This window comes from Oncorhynchus clarkii, chromosome 1, assembly GCF_045791955.1.
Source record: "Oncorhynchus clarkii lewisi isolate Uvic-CL-2024 chromosome 1, UVic_Ocla_1.0, whole genome shotgun sequence".
NCBI classification, from domain to species: Eukaryota; Metazoa; Chordata; class Actinopteri; order Salmoniformes; family Salmonidae; genus Oncorhynchus; species Oncorhynchus clarkii.
In genome coordinates this window covers 51,726,908-51,751,183 of record NC_092147.1, presented here as the reverse complement: position 1 = coordinate 51,751,183, position 24,276 = coordinate 51,726,908, and the positions used below count along the sequence as shown (strand labels likewise).

Genomic DNA, 24,276 nt, shown 5'->3' with positions numbered 1-24,276 from the left:
ATTTCAATAGAGATTCTCCATTGATCATGCCTTTCTTAAAATCAGTCAAGGCTAAATCCATGTCTGGGAAACTGACCCTAGAGACTCTTTTTAAATTAGTATTTTGCCAGACTGTGTTTGCTACAGTGTTACAACCATGACACAAAAGAAACATAGAAGCAACTCTTTGGGAATGCTTACATCCACACAGGTTTGCTTTTGTATTGCCAAGGCCAAATGCACCTCGATAGCCCCTGAACGCTTACTGCAGCAAAACATAATACGTTATCACAGTGATTTGATTTGGACCAGTGCTCACACGGACACAGAGTACCGGCACATCTTATTTTCATTACAGACACCTCTTATAGAAATATGAACACCGGTCCTGCATTATCAGAAAGACAGACAGACATATACAAGATGCAGACAGACAAAATGGTGGTTGAGGTACTGTACTCACAACTGCATGATGAGGTATAGGTGGTTGGAGCTCTCATAGATGTCCTCCAAAGCCACAATGTTCTCATGTTTTATCCTGAAGAGGGGAAACGTATTTAATTGGCTTACTGTTCTACTAACCTCTGATCATTTCAATGCACAGCACAATAAAGCACAATTTCCTCACCAAATAGTTTTATTCATTGCATTCATCACAACAAAGCAATGTCAGTCCCAAACAGCACCATATTCCCTATAGTGCACTACTTTTGACCAGAGTCCATTTGAAACGCAGCGATTTTCATGTTAAATTGCTTTGAATCATCAAGTGTTTTCAATTTTCTTTCTGTTCTCAATAGGCCATAGAACAAATCTGTGTGGGCGAAAAGTGTGTGTGTGTGTGTGTGTGTGTGTGTGTGTGTGTGTGTGTGTGTGTGTGTGTGTGTGTGTGTGTGGGTGGGTGGTTGTGTGTCTGGTGACAAGGCAGACAATGAACTTGTTGAAACCTCTACTTCAGTGTTTCACCAGCAGCAAGGAGAAATGTCTTAATCCCAAATTGCACCCTATTCCCCATATTGTGCCCTACTTTTGACCAAAGTCCATTGAGCTACATAGGGAATAGGGTGCTATTTGAAACACACAGAAAGAAAGTCCCTCTGCTCAGAGTTCTAACTAATCATAGGGTGTCCACCCACTCTGCCCATAGTGGGTAAAAAATGGTGATGAAATTTCACTTCCTTACGTTATAAAACACACTTTACCAAGACAAATATGATAATTCATGTTCTGAATCGTTCAGAGGGGTCTTTCTCGAACATTTCATAAACATATCTAAAAAAAAGTCAGATTTCGTAACCTGATACATCCCATAATAAGCAACGAGCTCTGTTGATAGCAGTGCAGGTTTCTCGGAACAACTTCAGTCGATTTCATATTTTGTGGTTGTTGTCTTTAAATTTCTGTGGGTCGCAAAATCTGTGTGACACGAGCTGAAGTCAATGTAAAAGGCTTTGAAAATAGAAAGCTTAGTATGCGCTCAGAAATGTTAGAAAAACAGGAATTTTAAATTAATCTGAAAAGTGCATATAGTACTAAAATATGAAAACACTACATGTCATGTCTCAAAATCAATATCCATCTTACCTCTAAATTGTTTAATGTCCTACAGATTCAAGAAGATATATGACAAGTTTATTTAAAATCACTCAAAATCATGGCAAAGCATATTCTGTAGGAGGTGTTAATATGAATTTCTAATAATTTCACAAGATTTATATGAATCGGGTCATGAACATTTAGTTGCTCCCTGCTTATAGACAGAAACTCAAACAGGAGGTACCCGTGCTAAGACTATGCAACGCTGGTCTGACCAATCGGAATCCACTCTTCAAGATAGTTTTGATCACGCGGACTGGGATATGTTGCAGGTAGCCTCCGAGAACAACATTGATGAATACATTGATATGGTGACTGAGTTAATCAGAAAGTGTATAGGAGATGTTGTACCCACTGTGACTATTAAAACCTACCCTAACCAAAAACGTGGATATATGGCAGCATTCGCGAAAAACAAAGCGCGAACCACCGCATTTAACCATGGCAAGATGACTAGGAATATGGCCGAATACAAAACAGTGTAGTTATTCCCTCTGTAAGGCAATCAAACAGGCAAAATGTCAGTATAGAGACAAAGTAGATTCGCAATTCAACGGCTCAGATACGAGACGTATATGGCAGGGTCTACAGATAGTAACGAAAAACAAAAAGAAAATTAGCCACGTCACGGACACCGACGTCTTGCTTCCAGACAAGTTAAACACCTTCTTCGCCCGCTGTGAGGATAACACAGTGCCACAGACGCGGACTGCTACCAAAGACTGTGGGCTCTCCTCCTCCAAGGCTGATGTGAGCAAGACATTTAAGCGTGTTAACCCTCGCAAGGCTGCCGGCCCAGACGGCATCCCTAGTCGCTTACTCAGAGCATGCGCAGACCAGCTGGCTCAATCTCTCCCTATCCCAGTCTGCTGTCCCCACATGCTTCAAGATGGTCACCATTATTTCTGTACCCAAGAAAGCAAAGGTAACTGAACTAAATGACTATTGTCCCATAGCACTCACTTCTTTCATCATGAAGTGCTTTGAGAGACTAGTCAAGGACCATATCACCTCTACCTTACCTGACACCGTAGACCCATTTCAATTTGCTTACCACCCCAATAGATCCACAGATGATGCAATCACCATCACACTGCACAGTGCCCTATCCCATCTGTACAAGAGGAATACCTGTACAGTAGGAATGCTGTTCATTGACAATAGCTCAGCATTCAACACCATAGTACCCTCCAAGCTCATCATTTAGCTCGAGGCCCTGGGTCTGAACCCCACCCTGTGCAACTGGGTCCTGGACTTCCTGACGGGCCACCCCCAGGATGTGAAAGTAGGAAACAAACCTCCCCTTCGCTGATTCTCAGCACTGGGGCCCCACAAGGGTGCGTGCTCAGCCCCCTCCTGTACTCCTTGTTCACCCATGACGGCGCGGCCACGCAAGCCTTCAACTCAATCATCAAGTTTGCGGACGACAACAATAGGCCTGATTACCAACAATGACGAGACAGGCTACAGGGAGGAGGTGAGGGTCCTGGGAGTGTGGTGCCAGGAAAATAACCTTTCACTCAACGTCACCAAAACAAAGGAGCTGATCGTGGACTTCAGGAAACAGCAGAGGGAACACCCCCCTATTGTCATCGACCGGACCGCAGTGGAGAAGGTGGAAAGCTTCAGCGGCGTACACATCACTGACACACTGAAATGGTCCACTCACACAGACAGTGTAGTGAAGAAGGCACAACAGCGCCTCTTCCACCTCAGGAGGCTGAAGAAATTTGGCATAGCACCTAAAACCCTCATAGATGTACAATTGAGAGCATCCTGTAGGGCTTTATCACCTCCTGGTAAGGCAACTGCACTGCCCGCAACTGCAGTGCTCTCCAGACACATCACAGAGGGAAAACTATCTGCCCTCCAGGACACCTACAGCACCCGATGTCACAGGAAGGGCAAAAAGATCATTAAGGACAACAACCACCCGAGCCACTGCCTGTTCACCCCGCTATCATCCAGAAAGCGAGGTCAGTACAGGTTGGGACCAAGAGACTGAAAGCTGGGGCCGAGAGACTGAAAAACAGCTTCTCTCTCAAGGCCATCAGACTGTTAAACAGCCATCACTAGCACAGAGGCTGCTGCCCTATATCCATAGACTTGAAATCACTGGCCACTTTAATAATGGAACACTAGTCACTTTAACAATGTTTACATATTTTGCATTACTCATCTCATTTGTATATACTGTATCTTTGTCTATGCCGCTCTGACATTGCTTGTCCAAATATTTATACATTCTTAATTCCATTCCTTTAGATTTGTGTGTATTGCTGTGAAATTGTTAGATATTACTGCACTGTTGGAGCTAGAAACACAAGAATTTCGCTACACCCGCAATAACATCTGTTAAACACGTGTATGTGACCAATACAATTTGATTTGGATTTGATTTATAGGATATTCCCTCCATCGTGACACTGCTGCCCAGTTGAAGAGCTTGTGATCTCCATGCAGCACCACAGCACCATTCGCCTTCAGAAAAGCACCCCTCAGCCTCAGAAGATCCCCTTCTGGAGGCATGCAGCCATAGTCATTATACCCCCATGTAGGCCTATTTACCTACTAGTCAAATAAAGTGCAGAACATGCATGATGCGCGCAACTCGCCAATCCAACCTATTTGAACATCTAATTAATCCTTCATTCAGTTCAGTCAGTCAGTATGTAATTTGTTTGAGTTGCAGTAGGAACTAAAATCAAAAGAGATTAGAACAGTCTCACCAGTTTGTTAATTGAAAAACATGTGTATTCAAATGTGTCTAAGTTCTTTAGCCCGCCACTTTAATAATTCAATGTTTAATTTAGGCATATCCCCCAAAAAATAATAATTGGCCTTCAACTTGTAGGCATTGCAATTTAGGCTATCATGTTGGGTACTGGTGTCTTGCAGATTAATTTTAGAACTCTGTGTTTTATAACTGTTTTTATTATATTGCACGTGTTAAAAAGAGACCCTAGCTCACAGGTTTATAAATATATCCTCTAAATGTTAAACAAAATTGTTGAAGAAGCACTGTCACGACTTCTACCGAAGTCGAAGCCTCTCCTTGTTCAGGCGGTGCTCGGCGGTTGACGTCACCGATCTTCTAGCCATCATTGATCCATTTTTAATTTTCCATTGGTTTTGACTTGTCTTCCTACACACCTGGTTTCAATCCCATTCATTACCTGTTGTGTATTTAACACTCTGTTCCCCCTCATGTCTTTGTCAGAGATTGTTTGTTATTCAGTGTTTTGTATTGGTGCTCGTCGGGTCCTCGTACCCACTTTGTTTATTGTTACATTTAGTGTTTGGAGTATGTTTCGTTTATTGTTATTAAATAACTCCATTACACTCAGTTTGATTCTCCTGCGCCTGACTTCCCTGCCACCTAAACACACGACTCTGACAAGTACATGCAGTGGCTGATCGGGAAAACAGATCTCGCATTAAGAATAGGCTATAGATGGTCTTGACCATTTGGGACCCCTTGGCTATTTCGCTCAGGACAGGTTACAGCCTAGACTTAATCAATATTTTGTTTTGTCTCATTTATTGAAATGGATATATAGCCTCTGTGCGACGGGGTTGTGCAACGAAAATGGCTATAACAAACCTACATACAGAGTGGAATTCATTAATAAAACAATCAAAACGCCTAATACAAGGCCTAGAGTCCGTTCTCCCAAATACAGGAAAAAGTACGATTCATTAGGTCACATGATCACCATAATAGCTACGTTCAGTTCATGTCCTTTGCAGATGGCACATTACTGAATAAAGTTTGTCTGCACAAAAAAGATCTGTCACCGAGTAAAGGGAGACGTGAAGTAAGAATTGATTGTGTAAATATTCATTAATAGTTGTAACATAGGGTTTTGTACGTTTACAGATCTATTTTAAAAGTTTACGTTTTATGTTTCTTGCATGGCTTTTCTCACGATCCTAACAATTTACGTATAGATATTCTTACGATCCTAATGATATGTACGTTCAACCTTTCGACAGGTATTTGGCTCCATACCTACAGCTGAAGTCTGAAGTTTACATACACCTTAGCCAAATACATTTAAAAACTCAGTTTTTCACAATTCCTGACATTTAATCCTAGTAAAAATTATCTGTCTTAGGCCAGTTAGGATCATCACTTTATTTTAAGAATGTGACATGTCAGAATAATAGTTGAGAGAATGATTTTTCATCTTTTATTTCTTTCATCACATTCCCAGTGGGTCAGAAGTTTACATACACTCAATTAGTATTTGGTAGCATTGCCTTTAAATTGTTTAACTTGGGTCAAACATTTCGGGAAGCCTTCCACAAGCTTCCCACAATAAGTTGGGTGAATTTCGGCCCATTCCTCCTGACAGAGCTGGTGTAACTGAGTCAGGTTTGTAGGCCTCCTTGCTCAGCACACACTTTTTCAGTTCTGCCAACACATTTTCTGTAGAATTGAGGTCAGGGCTTTGGTGATGGCCACTCCAATACCTTGACTTTGTTGTCCTTAAGCCATGTCGCCACATTTTTGGAAGTATGCTTGGGGTCATTGTCCATTTAGAAGACCCATTTGCGACCAAGCATCAACTTCCTGACTGATGTCTTGAGATGTTGCGTCAATATATCCACATAATTTCCCTTCTTCATGATGCCATCTATTTTGTGAAGTGCACCAGTCCCTCCTGCAGCAAAGCACCCCCACAACATGATGATGCCACCACCGTGCTTCACGGTTGGGATGGTGTTCTTCGGCTTGCAAGCCTCCCCCTTTTCCCTCCAAACATAACGATGGTCATTATGGCCAAACAGTTCTATTTTTCTTTCATCAGACCAGAGGACAATTCTCCAAAAGGTACGATCTTTGTCTCCATGTGCAGTTGCAAACCGTAGTCTGGCGTGGCTTCTTCCTTGCTGAGCTGCCTTCAGGTTCTGTCGATATAGGACTCGTTTTACTGTGGATATAGATACTTTTGTACCTGTTTCCTCCAGCATCTTCACAAGGTCCTTTGCTGTTGTTCTGGGATCGATTTGCACTTTTCGCACCAAAGCACGTTCATCTCTAGGAGACAGAAGGAGTCTCCTTCCTGAGCAGTATGACGGCTGCGTGGTCCCATGGTGTTTATACTTGCGTACTATTGTTTGTACAGGTGAATGTGGTACCTTCAGGCATTTGGAAATTGCTCCAAGGATGAAATAAATAAAAAAAGTAAAATTACTTGTGTCATGCACAAAGTAGATGTCCTAACCAACTTATAAAAACTATAGTTTGATAACAAGAAATGTGTGTAGTGGTTGAAAAACAAGTTTTAATGACTCCAACCAAAGTGTATGTAAACTTTCGACTTCAACTGTATACTATGTACCTGGTTTAGAGTAGTTAGCGAGGTAACTTTGGTCAACTCTGGATAACCGAGTGGGAAAAAAGGTGCTTATGCATTGATAAACACACTAAAGGTGGCATCAACAATAAGTAACACCATAGCCTGCTGAATTAGTAAGATAACTTTTTTCTCATTTTGATGTCGGCACAAATGATAATGTGGCACCCAGGGATAGGTGTTTCAGTATTGTCTCAATGAAGAGTCAGGCGTTCGACATGCACACGCAGTTACAAGCCTGCGAGAGTTAGTGGCAGGCGGACGAGCAATATCCACGGTCGTAATATGGATGAAGCCTGAGCTAGAATGTGAAGCTAACTGAATCTGGCTTGCTTAAGAAAACCCTGAGTAAATCTAGCTTGCATTGTAGTATACCACTCTGGTGTCCAAGCAACAAGGTGTGGGTGATCAAAACACAAACACCATGGAAAAGAGAAAATTACGAGCCTCGTTTAGAGAAACAGGTGGGTGAATGAGGGGCAGGCGGAGCGTATGTGTGCTGGGTCATTAGATAAAGGAGCAAGAGAAACAAGCACTGGCGAGTGTAATATTTGTGTTGTGGAGAAATGACCAGGCAGGACACGGGAGTACCGTTAGTTTTCGTTTAGTCAAAAAACCCTCGTGCTCTACAGTTCCCGGCATTCCAGTGCGCATGTGCATTTCCTATTAGGTGTAGTAACGTAACACTGCCGTAATGCATTACTGCTTAGTAACAGCACAGTAACTAATATAAACAGATGTAGATCCCAGATACTACAGCGAGAAGGAAGAGAGAAAGAGAGGATGGCAGGGTGGAAGGATGGCAACCGTAACCAAGCAACTACCTCCCCCCTTTGATCCCCCTCAGGACGCCCGGTACCTACTTCCTAAGCACGGCGATTTCATTCTCAATGCTGGTCTCTTTTCCCTTCAGTGCTTTCTTAGGGATGCACTTCACTGCAACCATCTTCCCTGTGGCCTTCTCCCTGGCCATGATCACCTCAGAGAACGCACCACTGTGGAAACAGAGGGAAAGGGAGATAGAGATAGAGGGGAGGGGGAGAGGGAGAGGGGTACTGTTAAAATGGCGGCAGAAGAAATGGCAGCAGTTTTACGGGCGCCCAACCAATTGTGCTATTATGTGGGGTTTTTTCACGTTATTTGTAACTTATTTTGTACATAATGTTTCTGCAACCATATCTTATGGCAAAAAAGAGCTTCTGGATATCAGGACAGCGATCACTCACCTCGGATTAGATGAAGATTTTTTCTTCAACAAGCAGGAAGCACAGGACATTCTCCAAACACCTGACAGTGCCAACATTCCCGTTATTTGCAATAGGAGGAGACGCAGGTATAGAGGACACAGAGCGGGATGCCTCGTGAGGTCCCACAGGAGGCGAGTGGGAAATTGCCGTTACTGTCAATATTACTCGCCAACGTGCAATCATTGGACAATAGACTAGACGAGGTACGATCACGAATATCCTACCAACGGGACATCAAAAACTGTAATATCCTGTGTTTCACAGAATTGTGGCTGAATGACGACATGGATATTCAGCTAGCGGGATATACGCTGCACCGGCAAGATAGAACAGCACACTCTGGTAAGACGAGGGGGAGGTCTGTGAATATTTGTAAACAACAGCTGGTGCACGAAGGAAGTCTCTAGATTTTGCTCGCCTGAAGTAGAGTATATTGTGATAAATTGCAGGCCACACTACCTGCCTAGAGAGTTTTCAGCTATACTTTTCATGACAGTTTATTTACCACCACAGACAGATGCCGGCACTAAGACCACACTCTGTCAGCATGTACTCTGTATAAGGAAATAAGCAAACAGGAAACCACTCACCCAGAGGCGGCACTCCTAGTGGCCAGAGACTTTAATGCAGGGAAACAAATCAGTTCTACCAAATTTCTATCAACATGTTAAATGTGCAACCAGTGGGGGAAGAAAATTCTAGATCACCTGTACTCCACACACAGAGACACATACAAAGCTCTCCCTCTCCCTCCATTTGGTAAATCCGACCACAACTCTATCCTCCTGATTCTTGCTTACAAGCAAAAATTAAAATCAGGAAGCACCAGTGACTCGTTCCATAAAAAAGTGTTCAGATGAAGCAGATGCTAAACTACAGGACTGTTTTGCTATCACGGACTGGAACATGTTCCGGGATTCTTTCGATGGCATTGAGGAGTACACCACATCAGTCACTGGCTTTATCAATAAGTGCATCGAGGACGTCGTCCCCACAGTGACTGTACGTACATACCCCAACCAGAAGCCATGGATTACAGGCAACATTCGCACTGAGCTAAAGGGTAGAGCTGCCGCTTTCAAGGTGCGGGACTCTAACCCGGAAGCTTAGAAGAAATCCTGCTATGCCCTGCGTCGATCCAAACAGGAAAAGCATCAATACAGGGCTAAGATTGAATCATACTACACCAGCTCCGACGCTCATCTTATGTGGCAGGGCTTGTAAAATATTACAGACAACAAAGGGAAGCACAGCCGCGAGCTGCCCAGTGACACGAGCCTACCAGATGAGCTAAATCACTTCTATGCTCACTTCAAGGCAAGCAACACTGAGGCATGCATGAGAGCTGTTCCGGACGACTGTGTGATCACGCTCTCCGTAGCCGACGTGATTAAGACCTTTAAACAGGGCAACATTCACAAGGCTGCGGGGCCAGACTGATTACCAGGTGACCAACTGGCAGGTGTCTTCACTGACAATTTCAACCTGTCCCTTATTGAGTCTGTAATACCAACATGTTTCAAGCAGACCACCATAGTCCCTGTGCCCAAAAACACAAAGGCAACCTGCCTAAATGACTACAGACCCGTAGCACTCACGTCCGTAGCCATGAAGTGCTTTGAAAGGCTGGTCATGGCTCACATCAACACCATTATCCCAGAAACTCTAGACCCACTCCAATTTGCATACCGCCCAAACAGATCCACAGATGATGCAATCTCTATTGCCCTACCCACCTGGACAAAAGGAACACCTAAGTGAGAATGCTAATCATTGACTACAGCTCAGCATTCAACACTATAGTGCTCTCAAAGCTCATCACTAAGCTAAGGATCCTGGGACTAAACACCTCCCTCTGCAACTGGATCCTGGACTTCCTGACGGGCCGCCCCCTGGTGGTGAAGTTAGGTAGCAACACATCTGCCACGCTGATCCTCAACACTGGAACCCCCCAAGGGGTGCGTGCTCAGTCCCATCCTGTACTCCCTGTTCACCCACGACTGCATGGCCAGGCACGACTCCAACACCATCATTAAGTTTGCAGATTACATAACAGTGGTAGGCCTGATCACCGACAATGATGAGACAGCCTATAGGGAGGAGGTCAGAGACCTGGCCGGGTGGTGCCAGAATAACAACCTATCCCTCAACGTAAGCAAGACTACGGAGATGATTGTGGACTACAGGAAAAAGGAGGACCGAGCACACCCCCATTCTCATCGATGGGTCTGTAGTGGAGCAGGTTGAGAGCTTCAAGTTCCTTGGCGGCCACATCACCAACAAATTAGAATGGTTCAAACACACCAACACGGTCGTGAAGAGGGCCTCGACAGAGCCTATTCCCCCTCAGGAAACTAAAAAGATTTGGCATGGGTCCTCAGATCCTCAAAAGGTTCTACAGCTGCATCATCGAGAGCATCCTGACTGGTTGCATCACTGCCTGGTATGGCAACTGTCCAGCCTCCGACCACAAGGCACTACAGAGGGTAGTGGGTATGGCCCAGTACATCACTGGGGCCAAGCTTCCTGCCATCCAGGACCTCTACACCAGGCGGTGTCAGAGGAAGGCCCTAAAAATTGTCAAAGACCCCAGCCACAGACTGTTCTCTCTACTACCGCATGGCAAGCGGTACCGGAGTGCCAAGTCTAGGAGAAAAAGGCTTCTCAATAGTTTATACCCCCAAGCCATAAGACTCCTGAACAGGTAATCAAATGGCTACCCGGACTATTTGCAAATTGTGCCCCCCCAACCCCTTTTTTACACTGCTGATACTCTGTTTATCATACATGCATCGTCACTTTAATTATACATTCATGTACATACTACCTCAATTGGGCCGACCAACCAGTGTTCCCGCACATTGTCTAACAGGGCTGTCTGCATTGTGTCCCACCACCCACCAACCCCTCTTTTACGCTACTGCTACTCTTTGTCCATCATATATGCATAGTCATTTAACCATATCTACATGTACATACTACCTCAATCAGCCTGACTAACCGGTGTCTGTATGTAGCCTTGCTACTTTTATAGCCTCGCTACTGTTATTTTTCACTGTTGTTTTTATTTCTTTACTTACCTATTGTTCACCTAATACATTTTTTGCACTATTTGTTAGAGCCTGTAAGTAAGCATTTCAGTGTAAGGAAACCTGTTGTATTCGGCGCATGTGACAAATAAACTTTGATTTGAGAGAGACAGAGGCGGCAGAGAGAGGAAATGAAAGAGAGAGTACCTAGATCCTCTTTGGACTGTTCCGAAGGATCATGCCATTGCCCCGACTCCCTAATTACCCTCTGGACATCCCACATCTCCTGCCAAGTCACCACACCTTAACTCCCTCTGATAATCACCATTCCTCTGGTATAAAGTAGCCTGTGTTTCCATAGTGTTTGTTCAGTGTGTGGTGGCATGGGGCAGCCCAAGTTCTTTGTTGTGCGTCCCTCACTCTTAAGCAAGTGCCCTTTATGTGTACGGAGAATTGTACAATGCCAACTTTCTAGCCTGTATGTGTATCGCCAATCAGACCGCTTATGATGCTATACTTTCCTTAGAATACTTCCTATGTTGTCTTGCATACCCTGTTCCATAGATATTGCGAAATGCCCTATGATTGGTTAGCGTGCAGCCTCGTATCATAATTTGTATCGCAAACCTACCTACCAGCCCTACCAGCCCTACCAGCCATGTCCTTGTGCTGTGCCGTTTAAAGTTAGTTAATAAAAACCCTGCATTGATCGTGTAGCCAGCTTCCTCCATTATGTTTCCTCTCCTTCCCTCTCTGGCTTGCCCTTTCTCCCCGCCTATACTCACGCTTACTTTTCTATATTCCCTTTACTTTTGTGTCATTTTCTTCTGTGTTCCCTGCTCTTTAACCGCACAACAGAAATAAGTGCCTGAATGTTAGTCATTATCATACCCCTATACACACCATCCCTTCACACACACACACGAACACAAGCGCACACACACGCGCACACGCACACACACGCACACACACGCACACACACATACACACAGAGCAACCTCCGTGGCACTGCTGTTTTTAAAGCCTTGGCTCCTGTCGAGGGTCTATTATAGGGATGGATCACTGGCTGTAGGCCAGCGGGTCATTCCAACCCCACTGCCAAAACGACGGGGTCTCAACTTATTATTGAGAGTAGAATACACCAGGAGCAATTTCGAAATGTGGTTGTGCATCAGCAGTTTATTTTATGTCAGTCACTGAGTCACTCAATTAGCCCATGTCAGCATTTTTAACCTTTTATTATTTGGTTAGTCTAGCCAGCTACCTAAACCTGTAGTCATGGTCGAATTACCAATCGTGGGGCTCCCATTGATTTTGTTACTCACTAAGATACCATATTTAAAAACTACAAGCGTTCCTGTGTGAAGAATTGCAGGAAATTCGTTACAAAAACAGCTACTTTTTTCTCCGACTCATGGCAAAATGAGTATAATTGCATCAAACCTGCTTTAAAACTGCAACATTTTCTCTATGCCCCATGGCAAAATATGTAGAATTGCAGGAAAGTAAGAAAACTTTAGCTGTCAAGAGGAGAGCTACTAAAATGTTTTGATCGCAAGGTGTGGGGGGGGCACCCAAAAGGCTAACGCTGACTCTGACTTCATGTGTGGGTATGAATGTGTGTATGCAGACCTGCGAGCCACTGTGTGTGTGTGTGTGTGTGTGTGTGTGTGTGTGTGTGTGTGTGTGTGTGTGTGTGTGTAAATCGGCTCCTTTCAGCAGGCTCTAAACTCAGCTGTAGTCAGCCTGCTAAACCTCCCCTGGTCATCAAATCCATGCTAATCCTGCTCTCCTCTACACACTCCATAGATCATAGATACAGTAACACACACAGTCACACACCCTCCAGATACACATGCACGCACACACACACAAACTGCACAGCAACAGGCTGGCCTCTACAACCATCCAATAACCCTCCTATAACCCTCTACCATCTTCTCTCTGCTGCAGCATTGAGACTTTAGTGAGAAAGAAAATCTGACTCATACGCAGCTGCGTGAATGTAATGTGTGTGTGTGTGTGTGTATATGTGTGTGTGAGAAAGGTGTTCCGTGCATGTCTTTACCAGAGCATCGTATAGCTTGCGCTATGCTGCAGTCAGAGTGAAAGGAACACAATGATTAAAACCACAGGAAGCTTGGAGGGGATTGTTTCAACGCAAAGAAGCAAGCGTTCACCACACACACGGTTAGAAGACGGTTGCTGCAGTGCAATTCTACCTTCACCTCGCACAGGGTGAGCCAGCATCATTTCCTGCTGGTAACTAAGAACGCCGCAGAGACTTTTGTCTCACTGCCACTACATGACACACACACGGTACATGATACACAATAGGGGCTCCCACAATATAGGCAACTCTTTACGGGTGGAAGTAAGGACGCATATTTTCTTGAGGTTAAAATAAAACATTTGGGCGTACACACAGTCAGACGAGAGAGCGACTACGTGTTTTACTTGACACCTTATGTGACTGACTCTACCCTGTTTGACTATAATCCAAGGTGTGAGCTGGAACGTAAGCGCAGCATTAATTGAGGAGAAAAGCTTTTCTAAATTTGGCTCTTGAGTAAAACTCCTTTCAATCCATTACTGGATTTAAAAATGACAGCGTGGCTCTACGAAACGGCTTTGAATAAGTGTCACAATCTAGTAGTGCTATCAGTGTGTCTATGTCATAGACTAGTTGGCTTTGACCTTGAGCGCTTTACTGCCATGAATACGATGGCTCTCTTTTGCTCTGCTTTCGTGGAATAAGTAGCTGATTAGCTCCTAGTCGGTTACCTCAACAGGTCCTTCCAGAGTGAGCTACACTTGCAGGATAAGAAATCTTGTCCGAGACCTGAAGACTTACGTTGGCTTCCCGGGCTAATGCCTCGGGCTTTAGCAGAGTGGCCTAACCCAGTCTTGTGACACACCAGATCCAGTTTCAAACCACAGTGGGTCACACCTGCATGGTTGTGTACGACTTGAGACCAGGCTACGATGCTAGCTGAGCTGACGAATGGATATTCCTCCTCTGTGAAACCCATTTGACAGCTTCTGTAGGCAATAAGCCTGTAACAAGACACCTAACTCATCCAGTACTCTCAGGCTCAGGGCACTCAAACATGAAAAGCACTTGCACATCCTAAGATTCCTTTAGCGAGTCTGCTTAGGAAATGTTTCAAATGTAACTTTAGAGAAAGAAATAACCTGAGACGGGTGCAGTGGGACGGTTTTTCATTTTCTCTAAAGAGCACGGGGCACTCGCATAATAAACCATTGGCAATTATGCGAATATAGAGTGAGTTTAAGTAAATGTTAAAAAGTGTGGAGTGGTTTTGGGGGTCACGGGGGCCGAGCTAGGCTAGAGTTGGTGTGTGTGTGTGTGTGTCTGTGTGTGTGTGTCTGCGTGCATGCCCTAGTCATGGCCTGTGCTGCTGCGGTAGCTGCTGAGTCAGAGTAAATCACAGAGAATCATGTTGTGTAAGACGCATTAATGCTCCGCTTATGTCATCTATTGGATGGAAAGTCATTGCCAGCCAGGCTAGATAATCCAGATGGGGTAGAGCATGTACTGGTCTAATGGAATTACAATTCCCTTTTAGGGGTCGAGTTCATGGTCATCGTTCGGCTGCAGAACAGTCCACGGACCACAACCTTGCTCGAGTACGGTCACTGGCGTCCTTGTCCCGTCAGGACTATTCAGTTACCCAATACACAGTGTTGTATGCCGACAGTCACCAAGACGAGCAACGGCTCAGGCGTATGACACGTCATGTCTCTCCAGTAGGACATTTACAAAGCGGCTGTGATTTAGTCAGGATCACAATGAGATGGTAATGTTGTTATAAGCGGACACGCATGCTTATGACAGGTCTTACAGTGTATTGTAACTGAATCATAATAGCTGCAGGCTAAAGTGTTGCCAAAATTCCCTCAAAGTGATGATTACATCAATACTAGTGGGATGTCAAAGTTTGGAATCCATTGCGGTGAAACTGCCATGTCCGTTTGCGATATTACATCAACAGACATTATTTCAAGCAACGGACACTGTGGGGCTGCAGGGTAGCCTAGTGGTTAGAGTGTTGGACTAGTAACCGGAAGGTTGCAAGTTCAAATTCCCGAGTTGACAAGGTACAAATCTGTCGTTGTGCCCCTGAACAGGCAGTTAACCCACTGTTTCTAGGCTGTCATTGAAAATAAGAATTTGTTCTTAACTGACTTGCCTAGTTAAATAAAGGTTAAACAATATATATATAATTCCCTTGGACAGTACTGCACGTGCGTCACAAGAGCAGAGAATGTATTATGATTTGAACGTTTGTTTTTACTACGTTGCTAGATACTCATCTCCTTTTCAAAAATATGTTTTTTTAAATGCGCCTGGGGCAACCAGTGGCACCTACATGTTGCTGTTATGAGCTCCCATGAATTGAAATAGAATTGAAGCCAACACTATAGACAGTGTTATGCCAACATTCACCAAGACAAGCAAAAGGCACCATCTCATCTTAAGACTGGCAATGTGGCATAGGCTTTCATAAGCGTGTCAATATACGACGTGAATCAGATTATGATCACTTTAAAACAGGCATTATACATACTGTACAGCAAATTCTGTTTTGGAAAATGTTGCCTCTATTATTCCTGAGAATAATATAACATTCTCTCATACTGATGATTACTAACAACTTCTGTCCAGTGTCTGCTACTGCATCAACACGGAACGTTAGGCCTACATGTTGTTGTTATGAGCACTGGCTAGGGCCTGGGGTTGCTTTCCTGGAATGTAAGCTCTGTGCTCGGCTCGCCAGACTCTTGATTAAATGGTAGAAATAATCATTCTAATCTTTGTTTCCTGGAGGTTAGTTCGGCTGAGGCGAGAGAGAGAGAGAGAGAGAGAGAGGGCGGGCGGTCGGTCGGGCGAGATGGAGTGAGGGCGGGCGAGAGAGAGGGAGGGTGGGCGAGAGAGAGAGAGAGGGAGGGCGGGCAAGAGAGAGAGAGGGAGGGTGGGCGAGCAGGCGAGAGAGGGCAGGCGAGAGAGAGGGAGGGTGGGCGAGCAGGCGAGAGAGGGCAGGCGAGAGAGAGGGAGGGTGAGAGAAAGGGACGGAGGGCGGGAGAGAGAAAGGGAGGGTGGGCGAGAGAGAGAGGGTGGGCGAGAGAGAGAGGGAGGGCGGGAGAGAGGGAGGGCGAGAGAGAGGGAGAGAGAGAGGGAGGGAGGGAGGGAGAGAGAGAGGGAGGGCGAGAGAGAGGGCGAGAGAGAGGGAGAGAGGGAAGGCGAGAGACAGAGGGGAGAGCAAGAGAGAGGGGGGGCGACAGAGAGGGGGGTGAGAGAGAGGGGGGCGACAGAGAGGGGGGTGAGAGAGAGGGAGCGAGAGAGCGGAAAAGAAAGAGACTGTAACTCGCCAAAATCTATTCTAAAGATTGCAGCTAAGCCTGAAATTCCATGTAAGTGTCCGACTGTTACTGTTTTGAAAATACAATTATTAAATTACGAACCTTGTTGGATTAGCCACGGGAAAAAAGACAGCTAGCCATGATTGGCTGAGATAATGAGTGGGCTGGACATGCCAAGAGATTCATTCGGATCGGTCTGCCATGTAGCATGCTTCTGTCTGTAATGAGCTGGTCAGTATGTGTATGTAATCCTTTATATAGCTTTTTTATATTATTTGTATCTCAGGTTCATTTGCATTGCTGGTTATAGCCTAATGTTAACTAGCTTACATTGAACCTGGTTGGTTAGCTACCTGCAGATTCATGCAGGGTAGTAACGAGTTGGGATGATGCTTCATTGTTTAGCTAGCTAGCTACATGTCTTAACAAAAGACTCTACTATACAAGTAACTATTTCAATAGAATGTTTATGTTGTCACTGCGACAATTGTTGCTAGACGTAGCTGGTAAATTCACTTTGGTTATCTATTCCGATTTCAGAGCACTCGTCTGAGTGTGCCAGAGAGCAGAATAACTGACAAATTTACAAACGCTCAACACCCGTTGAATATGGCCGGTGTCAGTAAACGTTGGCAAAAATGCGTAATCAAATTTGCCAGCAGCACAGTTGCAGTCAGCAACGCTTTGGTTAACATAAAAACAGCCTAACCAGCTCTGCTAGGGCGAGTAAAATGGTCAGATTGAGCCGTTCTCTCATTGTGTCTGGAAGAAGCTAGCAAGCTAGCCAACGTTAGCCAGTTAGCTTGACTGCTGCTGTTAGGTCAGAACGCTCAGATCAACGCTACTCCTCGGCCAGAGCGTCAAGTGTGCTCTATGAACGCTCTGAGAGCGAAACACTCGGAATTTACGAAAGACAAATCTGACAAACGCTCTGAGTTTACGAACACCCAGAACACACTCTGGCACTCCAGATTAAATTTACGAACACACCCGTAGTATATACCAGACTTTAGGTCTCGAAATCTTTGGTTGCTTAGTACATATGTGAATCCTTAAAGAGATTGGTGGGGTTAAAGCGTAAGAGGGTGTGAATGATGCTGAATGGGTGTAGACAAAGAAGAACTCTCCAGTAGGTGTACCAAAACACTCAAGGGCCATTTTCTCAAAAGTGAGGTTACAGGTTTATCAACTTTCAAAGCAGAATTACTTTTTTCTAGCTGAGTCTTTACTTTTATCCATTGTAAAAAACATTGGATATTTTGCCTCAAGACTGAATCGAGACGGTCGGTCACAAATGTGGAAAAAGTCAAGGGGTATGAATACTTTCCGAATGTACTGTAAATTATGTGTATGTATTATGCAGGTACCTGATCTGAGCCATAAGGGAGACTAAGCATCTACAATATCAGATGGGGGGGCTGCAATGTAGCCTATTTGAAAATCACCATCATGTTTAGAAATCACCATCACCCACTAAAAAACCGTATCATTTTTGCAAGATTAAGTGTATGAGCTAGTCATGTATCAATGTTTATGAATTAGGTATGACATAGCCAATGAATATGTAGCACAAGTTTGGATTTCACCCCTCTCAAAATGAAATGGTTTTGACCGTTTGAAGATGCACATTGGCCATGCAGTGCGCATCATAAAAGTGATTCCACATGATAAATGTATCAAATTTACCCTGTATATCTAAAAATAACAATATTGACTGATTGTTTAAAGCAAAACTACCAAAACTGATGGTGAATCTTAACAATCGAAATAAAATCAAATTGTAAACACTGTTCAGCAAGTATAGCCAAATGAGAGTTGTTTCTGGTAGCTTACTTTTATTCCGGTAAAACAATTTTCAACATCTCATAGATATGAATAACCTAGCAAATTACATACAGTGCCTTCAGAAAGTATTCATACCCCTTGACTTATTCCATATAATATTGTTGTGTTACAGCGTGAATTCAAAATGGATTAAATATATATTTTTCCCTGCCTATCTACACACAATATCCCATAATGACAAAGTAAAAACATATTTTTAGAAATGTTTGCAAATTTAATTTAATGAAATACAGAAATCTAATTTACGTAAGTATTCACACCTCTGAGTCAATATGTGTTAGAATCCCCCTTGGCAGGGTTTACAGCTGTGTGTAACTTGGCCACTCAGGAACATTAAATGTTGTACTGTGTACAGTATATTTGCTGTTGTATTTTAGATTATTGTCCTGCTGAAAGGTGAATTTGTCTTCCAGTGTCTGTTGGAAAGCAGACTGATGACCCAGGTTTTTCCTCTGGGGCTTTGCCTGTGCTCAGCTCTTTTCCATTTATTTTCATCTTTAAAAAACGAGTCCTTGCCGATGACAAGCATAGCCATAACATGATGCAGCCACTCTGTCATTTAGGTTAGTATTGTGGAGTAACTACAATTTTGTTGATCCACCCTCAGTTGTTTTCTGCCATCACAGCCATTAAACTTTAAGTGTTTTAAAGTCCCCATTGACCTCGTGGTGAAATCCCTGAGGGTGTATTTGTAACGGATGTGAAACGGCTAGCTTAGTTAGCGTGGGCGCTAAATAGCGTTTCAATCAGTGACGCCACTTGCTCTGAGACCTTGAAGTAGTAGTTCCCCTTGCTCTGCAAGGGCCGCGGCTTTTGTGGAGCGATGGGTAACGATGCTTCGTGGGTGTCAGTTGTTGATGTGTGCAGAAGGTCCCTGGTTGATACACCATCCATAGTGTAATTATAAATTCATCATGCTCAAAGGGATATTAAATGTCTGCTTTTTTTTGTCTTTACCCATCTACCAATAGGTGCTCTTTTTTTTGTCTTTACCCATCTACCAATAGGTGCTCTTTTTTTTGCGAGGCATTGAAAAACCTCCCGTGTCTTTGTAGTTGAATCAGTGTCTGAAATCCCCTGCTCAACTGAAGGACCTTACAGATAATTGTACCTGTGGGGTATATAGGTAGTCATTCAAAAATCATGTTAAACACTATTATGTTATTATGCATGCAACATATGTGACTTAAGCAAATGTTTCATGCTGAACTTATTTAGGCTTGCCATAACAAAAGGGATTGAATAACTGGACTCAAGACATTCCAGCTTTTTATTTTTAATAATGGGGTGTGAATACTTTCTGAAGGCACTTTAGGTTGTGAACTAATGCTGCCTAATATCACACAAACTATTTTTGCATTTGAATGCTGAACGTGTTGCTCAGATGAGCAAGATCAGGAACAGGCCACCTACCAGACATTGGTCTGCATGCGAAGCTGGCACAGTGCGCAGTTTGACTAGGTTACTGATATTCCCTAGGTTGTTGGGCATGACTGTCAAGACAGTTACATTCTTAGTTTGACCATGAACGAGAGAACACATCAGTTGTACAAAAAAATGATATTTTTTGGAAGGTAGAAACAAAGAAATAGGAGCAAAACATTTGTGAATCTGTGTATCGTAACTTTTGAATACATTTTCTGACCGATGCATGCTACATTTGGATCGGTTCGGGGTCCGCGGACCTGAATCGTTAAATCCCTACTATTAACTTGACCCGTGTTTCCAGACCCAAACCAGCTCCCCTTACTATATCCTGTACTACTATCACGTCTGGGTGTCGTTATAAAGCGTCTTAGAACAGGAGTGCTGATCTAGGATCAGGTGAAGAAGTCCTATGAATACAGGACCAGATTCAAGTAATCAGGGATTCAACGAATGCATATGAGGAGGCAGAGACACTTCTGCACCCACATACGGACACACATACACTTACAACAGCCACAGCCACATCTAAAGGGTCCCCATCATCATACCAATTTCCTAGCTGCAGCTCAACTCAATCCCCTCTCCCCCAAGAGCCAGCCACTCGTTTGAGGACCGACTGTGTGTACACACACACACACACTTTACTCCACAATCCCTCAGTGCCTGCCTGAAAAGAGACTAGCTACACTACAGCACTTTCCCTGAAAATAGGACTGGGTAAAGGAAGGTAATAAGAGAAAACCCTTTAAAGTGGTCTTAACGCTACAGAGCAGTCCAGTTACAGTGAATATGGTTATGGTGGTCTAATTGTCCTGCACAGATGTGATAAGTAAAAGCGGGAGGCACTGTAGAAGTATTTGTTTGTTTCTGGTACTAAATGCATCTCTGACATCATCATTGAGAGCACCATCATTGAGTGCGAGCGAGAGCGAGATGCCGGCCAAGCAGCAGTGGATCTGACTGACTGATGTCGACAGGATCCGTGCGTGGGAAGAAAATCCCTGGGGAAGCCAAGCCAGAACAAAAGCCTTATTACAACCTGTGTGTTCTATAACAACCTATGTGTTCTTATTACAACCTATGTGTTCTATAACAACCTGTGTGTTCTATTATTACAACCTATGTGTTCTTATTACAACCTATGTGTTCTTATAACAACCTATGTGTTCTTATAACAACCTATGTGTTCTTATAACAACCTATGTGTTCTATTATTACAACCTATGTGTTAATTTGTTCTATAAATAATTAATATACATTGCCACTGTGATATATATGCCTAAGGTTAGAGACAATAAGACATATAAATAAATTCAACCACACCTTTGTTCCACCATAAAACCGTCCACAAAGCATATTGCATGTAACAAGTAGACTGAAAAGATTTTGGCATGGGTCCTCAGATCCTCAAAAGTTTCTACAGCTGCACCATCGAGAGCATCCTGACTGGTTGCATCACCGCCTGGTATGGCAACTGCTTGGCCTCCGACCGCAAGGCACTACAGAGGGTAGTGCGTAAGGCCCAGAACATCACTGGGGCGAAGGACCTCTGTATCAGACAGCGTCAGAGGAAGGCCCTAAAACTCCAGCCACCCTAGTCATAGACTGTTCTCTCTGCTATCACATGGCACGCGGTACCGGAGCACCAAGTCGAGGTCCAAAAAGCTTCTTAACAGCTTCAACCCCCGAGCCATAATACTCCTGAACAGTCAATCAAAGGGCTACCCTCTTTTACACTGCTGCTACTCTGTTTATAATCTATGCAGTCACTTTAACTCTACCTACATGTACATATTACCTTAATTACCTCAACTAACCGGTTCCCTCGCACATATACTCTGTACCGGTACCCCCTGTACATAGCCTTGCTTGTTATTTTACTGCTGCTGTTAAATTATTTTTCACATAACTTTTCTTAACTTCTTAAAGCATGGTTGGTTCAGGGCTAAGTATTTGGCGCATGTGACAAATACAATTTGGAATACCTGGAATTCTATCCATGAGCACACTTCCCAGAATGCCAGTGACCATCAAAGGTGAGCATTTGCCCACTGAAGTCGGTTACTGCAGTCAGGTTAAGACCCTGGTGACGATGACGAGCAAACCCACAGTTTCATCAGCTGTCCGGGTGGCTGGTCTCAGACGATCCTGCAGGTGAAGAAGGCAGATGTGGAGGTCCTGGGCTGGCGTGGTTACACGTGGTCTGCGTTTGTGAGGCCGGTTGGACGTACTGACAAATTCTCTAAAACGACGTTGGAGGCAGCTTATGGTGGAGAAATAAACATTCAATTATCTGGCAACAGCTCTGGTGGGCATTCCTGTAGTCAGCATGCCAATTCAACACTCCACCAAAATTAAAACATCTGTAGTATTGTGTTGTGTGACAAAACTGCACATTTATGGGGTGGCCTTTTGTTCCCAGCACAAGGTGCACATGTGTAATGATCATGCCATTTAATCAGCTTCTTGATATTCTACACCTGTCAGGAGGACTAATTATATTGGCAAAGTAGAAATTCTCACTGACGGGGATGTAAACAAATTCGTACACAACATTTGAGAAGCTTTTTGTGCATTGGAACATTTCTGGGATCTTTAATTTCAGCTCATGAAACATGGGACCAACACTTTACATGTTGCACTTATTTTTGTTCAGTGTGATATATATATTTCTCATTCAAAGAGCACACATCAGATGTTTGTTTAACACAACTTTTATTCTATTGTAATCAAAAATCTAAGCTTATCTATCCTTCTGTTTGTATTGGGAAACAAAATGGATTACACCTGCCTGCCAAACATTCAATTGAGCTGTAGTAAAGGAACAATATTAGAAAGTGTGATGTCAGGGTCCGTGGATCAATAGCAGATTCTCCCTCTCATAGCTATGCATTGCTGAAGGGTAACAAGGAAAAGACTATGGCCTCATCCAGAAGCAGCCCTATTAACCATAAGGACTTCACCTCGATTCTTAAAGGATTGAATAGGTATGTGCAATATGGTGGTAGTGCCACATTTCCCTCTGGTAGGCTAGTTGGAATTTCTGGAGAAGCCTGAAATGAAGGAGGGGAAGGAAGAATCTGAGAATCTGGGTCTCTTCCTGTCCCGCACTCCTTTGATAAGTCTATTCTTAATTCCCAAGCAAAGGGTCTAGGCTGAATGAGGGATTGGGAAGAGGAGGAGAGAGGACCGTGCTGTGTGTGTGGGTGCTATAGCTGGAAGGGCTGACTCACCCTGAGTGACCCGACCACCACACCAGCTCAGCAGGCAGCTAGCTGACTGAATACACCACACCTGCTGTCTCTGCTTATACACAACACAGCAGGAGCCCCAACCAGGGCCTCTGCTGTGTTGGCATGGGACTGTGTGTGCGTGTGTGTGTGCGTGTGTGTGTGGGTGTGGAAGAAAGTTTTACAGAACAAAACTGAGCACGACCGAGCTACAGCAGATGTAGGTGGGCAGACAGGCAGAGGCATGGTGAGCTGTTATGTAGAGATGACTGGTTTTCAACCTATCGACTGTTCAGACAGTGACTCATTATGACGACATTCACAGGTAACAATAAAAAGAACAGACGAGGGCATCGTAACCTTCTGCCGTTACGATCACCCACTCCGTGAATACTGTACGACAGGTTCCACTGCACCAATTGTGCAAGTTCTCCCACATAAAAAGATGAGAGGCCTGTAATTTTCATCATAGGTACACTTCAACTATGACAGACAAAATGAGGGAAAAAAATTCCAGAAAATCACATTGTAGGATTTTTAAGGAATTTATTTGCAAATTATGGTGGAAAATAAGTATTTGGTCAACAACAAAAGTTTTTCAATACTTTGTTATATACCCTTTGTTGGCAATGACAGAGGTCAAACGTTTTCTGTAAGTCTTCACAAGGTTTTCACACACTGTTGCTGGTATTTTGGCCCATTCCTCCATGCAGATCTCCTCTAGAGCAGTGATGTTTTGGGGCTGTTGCTGGGCAACACAGACTTTCAACTCCCTCCAAAGATTTTCTATGGGGTTGAGCTCTGGAGACTGGCTAGGCCACTCCAGGACCTTGAAATGCTTCTTACGAAGCCACTCCTTCGTTGCCCGAGCGGTGTGTTTGGGATCATTGTCTATCTCAAGGCCATCAGACTGTTAAACAGCCACCACTAACATTGAGTGGCTGCTGCCAACACACTGACTCAACTCCAGCCACTTTAATAATGGGAATTGATGTAAAATATATCACTATCCACTTTAAAACAATGCTACTTAATATAATGTTTACATACCCTACATTATTCATCTCATATGTCTACGTATATACTGTACTCTATATCATCTACTGCATCTTTATGTAATACATGTATCACTAGCCACTTTAACTATGCCACTTTGTTTACATACTCATCTCAT

The 24,276-nt window shown here is 43.9% G+C and overlaps 1 protein-coding gene across 2 annotated transcripts in view; it reads right to left on the bottom strand.

Annotated features, from left to right (window-relative positions):
- LOC139408682 (calcium/calmodulin-dependent protein kinase type 1D-like) overlaps positions 1-24,276 on the bottom strand; it is a 43,325-nt gene that overhangs the window by 8,894 nt on the left and 10,155 nt on the right. For both annotated transcript variants that reach the window (XM_071152884.1, XM_071152895.1), the window contains exons 2-3: positions 7,802-7,933; positions 443-517 (exon numbers count right to left, since the gene is read on the bottom strand). In XM_071152884.1, coding sequence (XP_071008985.1) covers positions 443-517; positions 7,802-7,933 — 207 coding nt within the window. The remainder of the gene's footprint in view (positions 1-442; positions 518-7,801; positions 7,934-24,276) is intronic.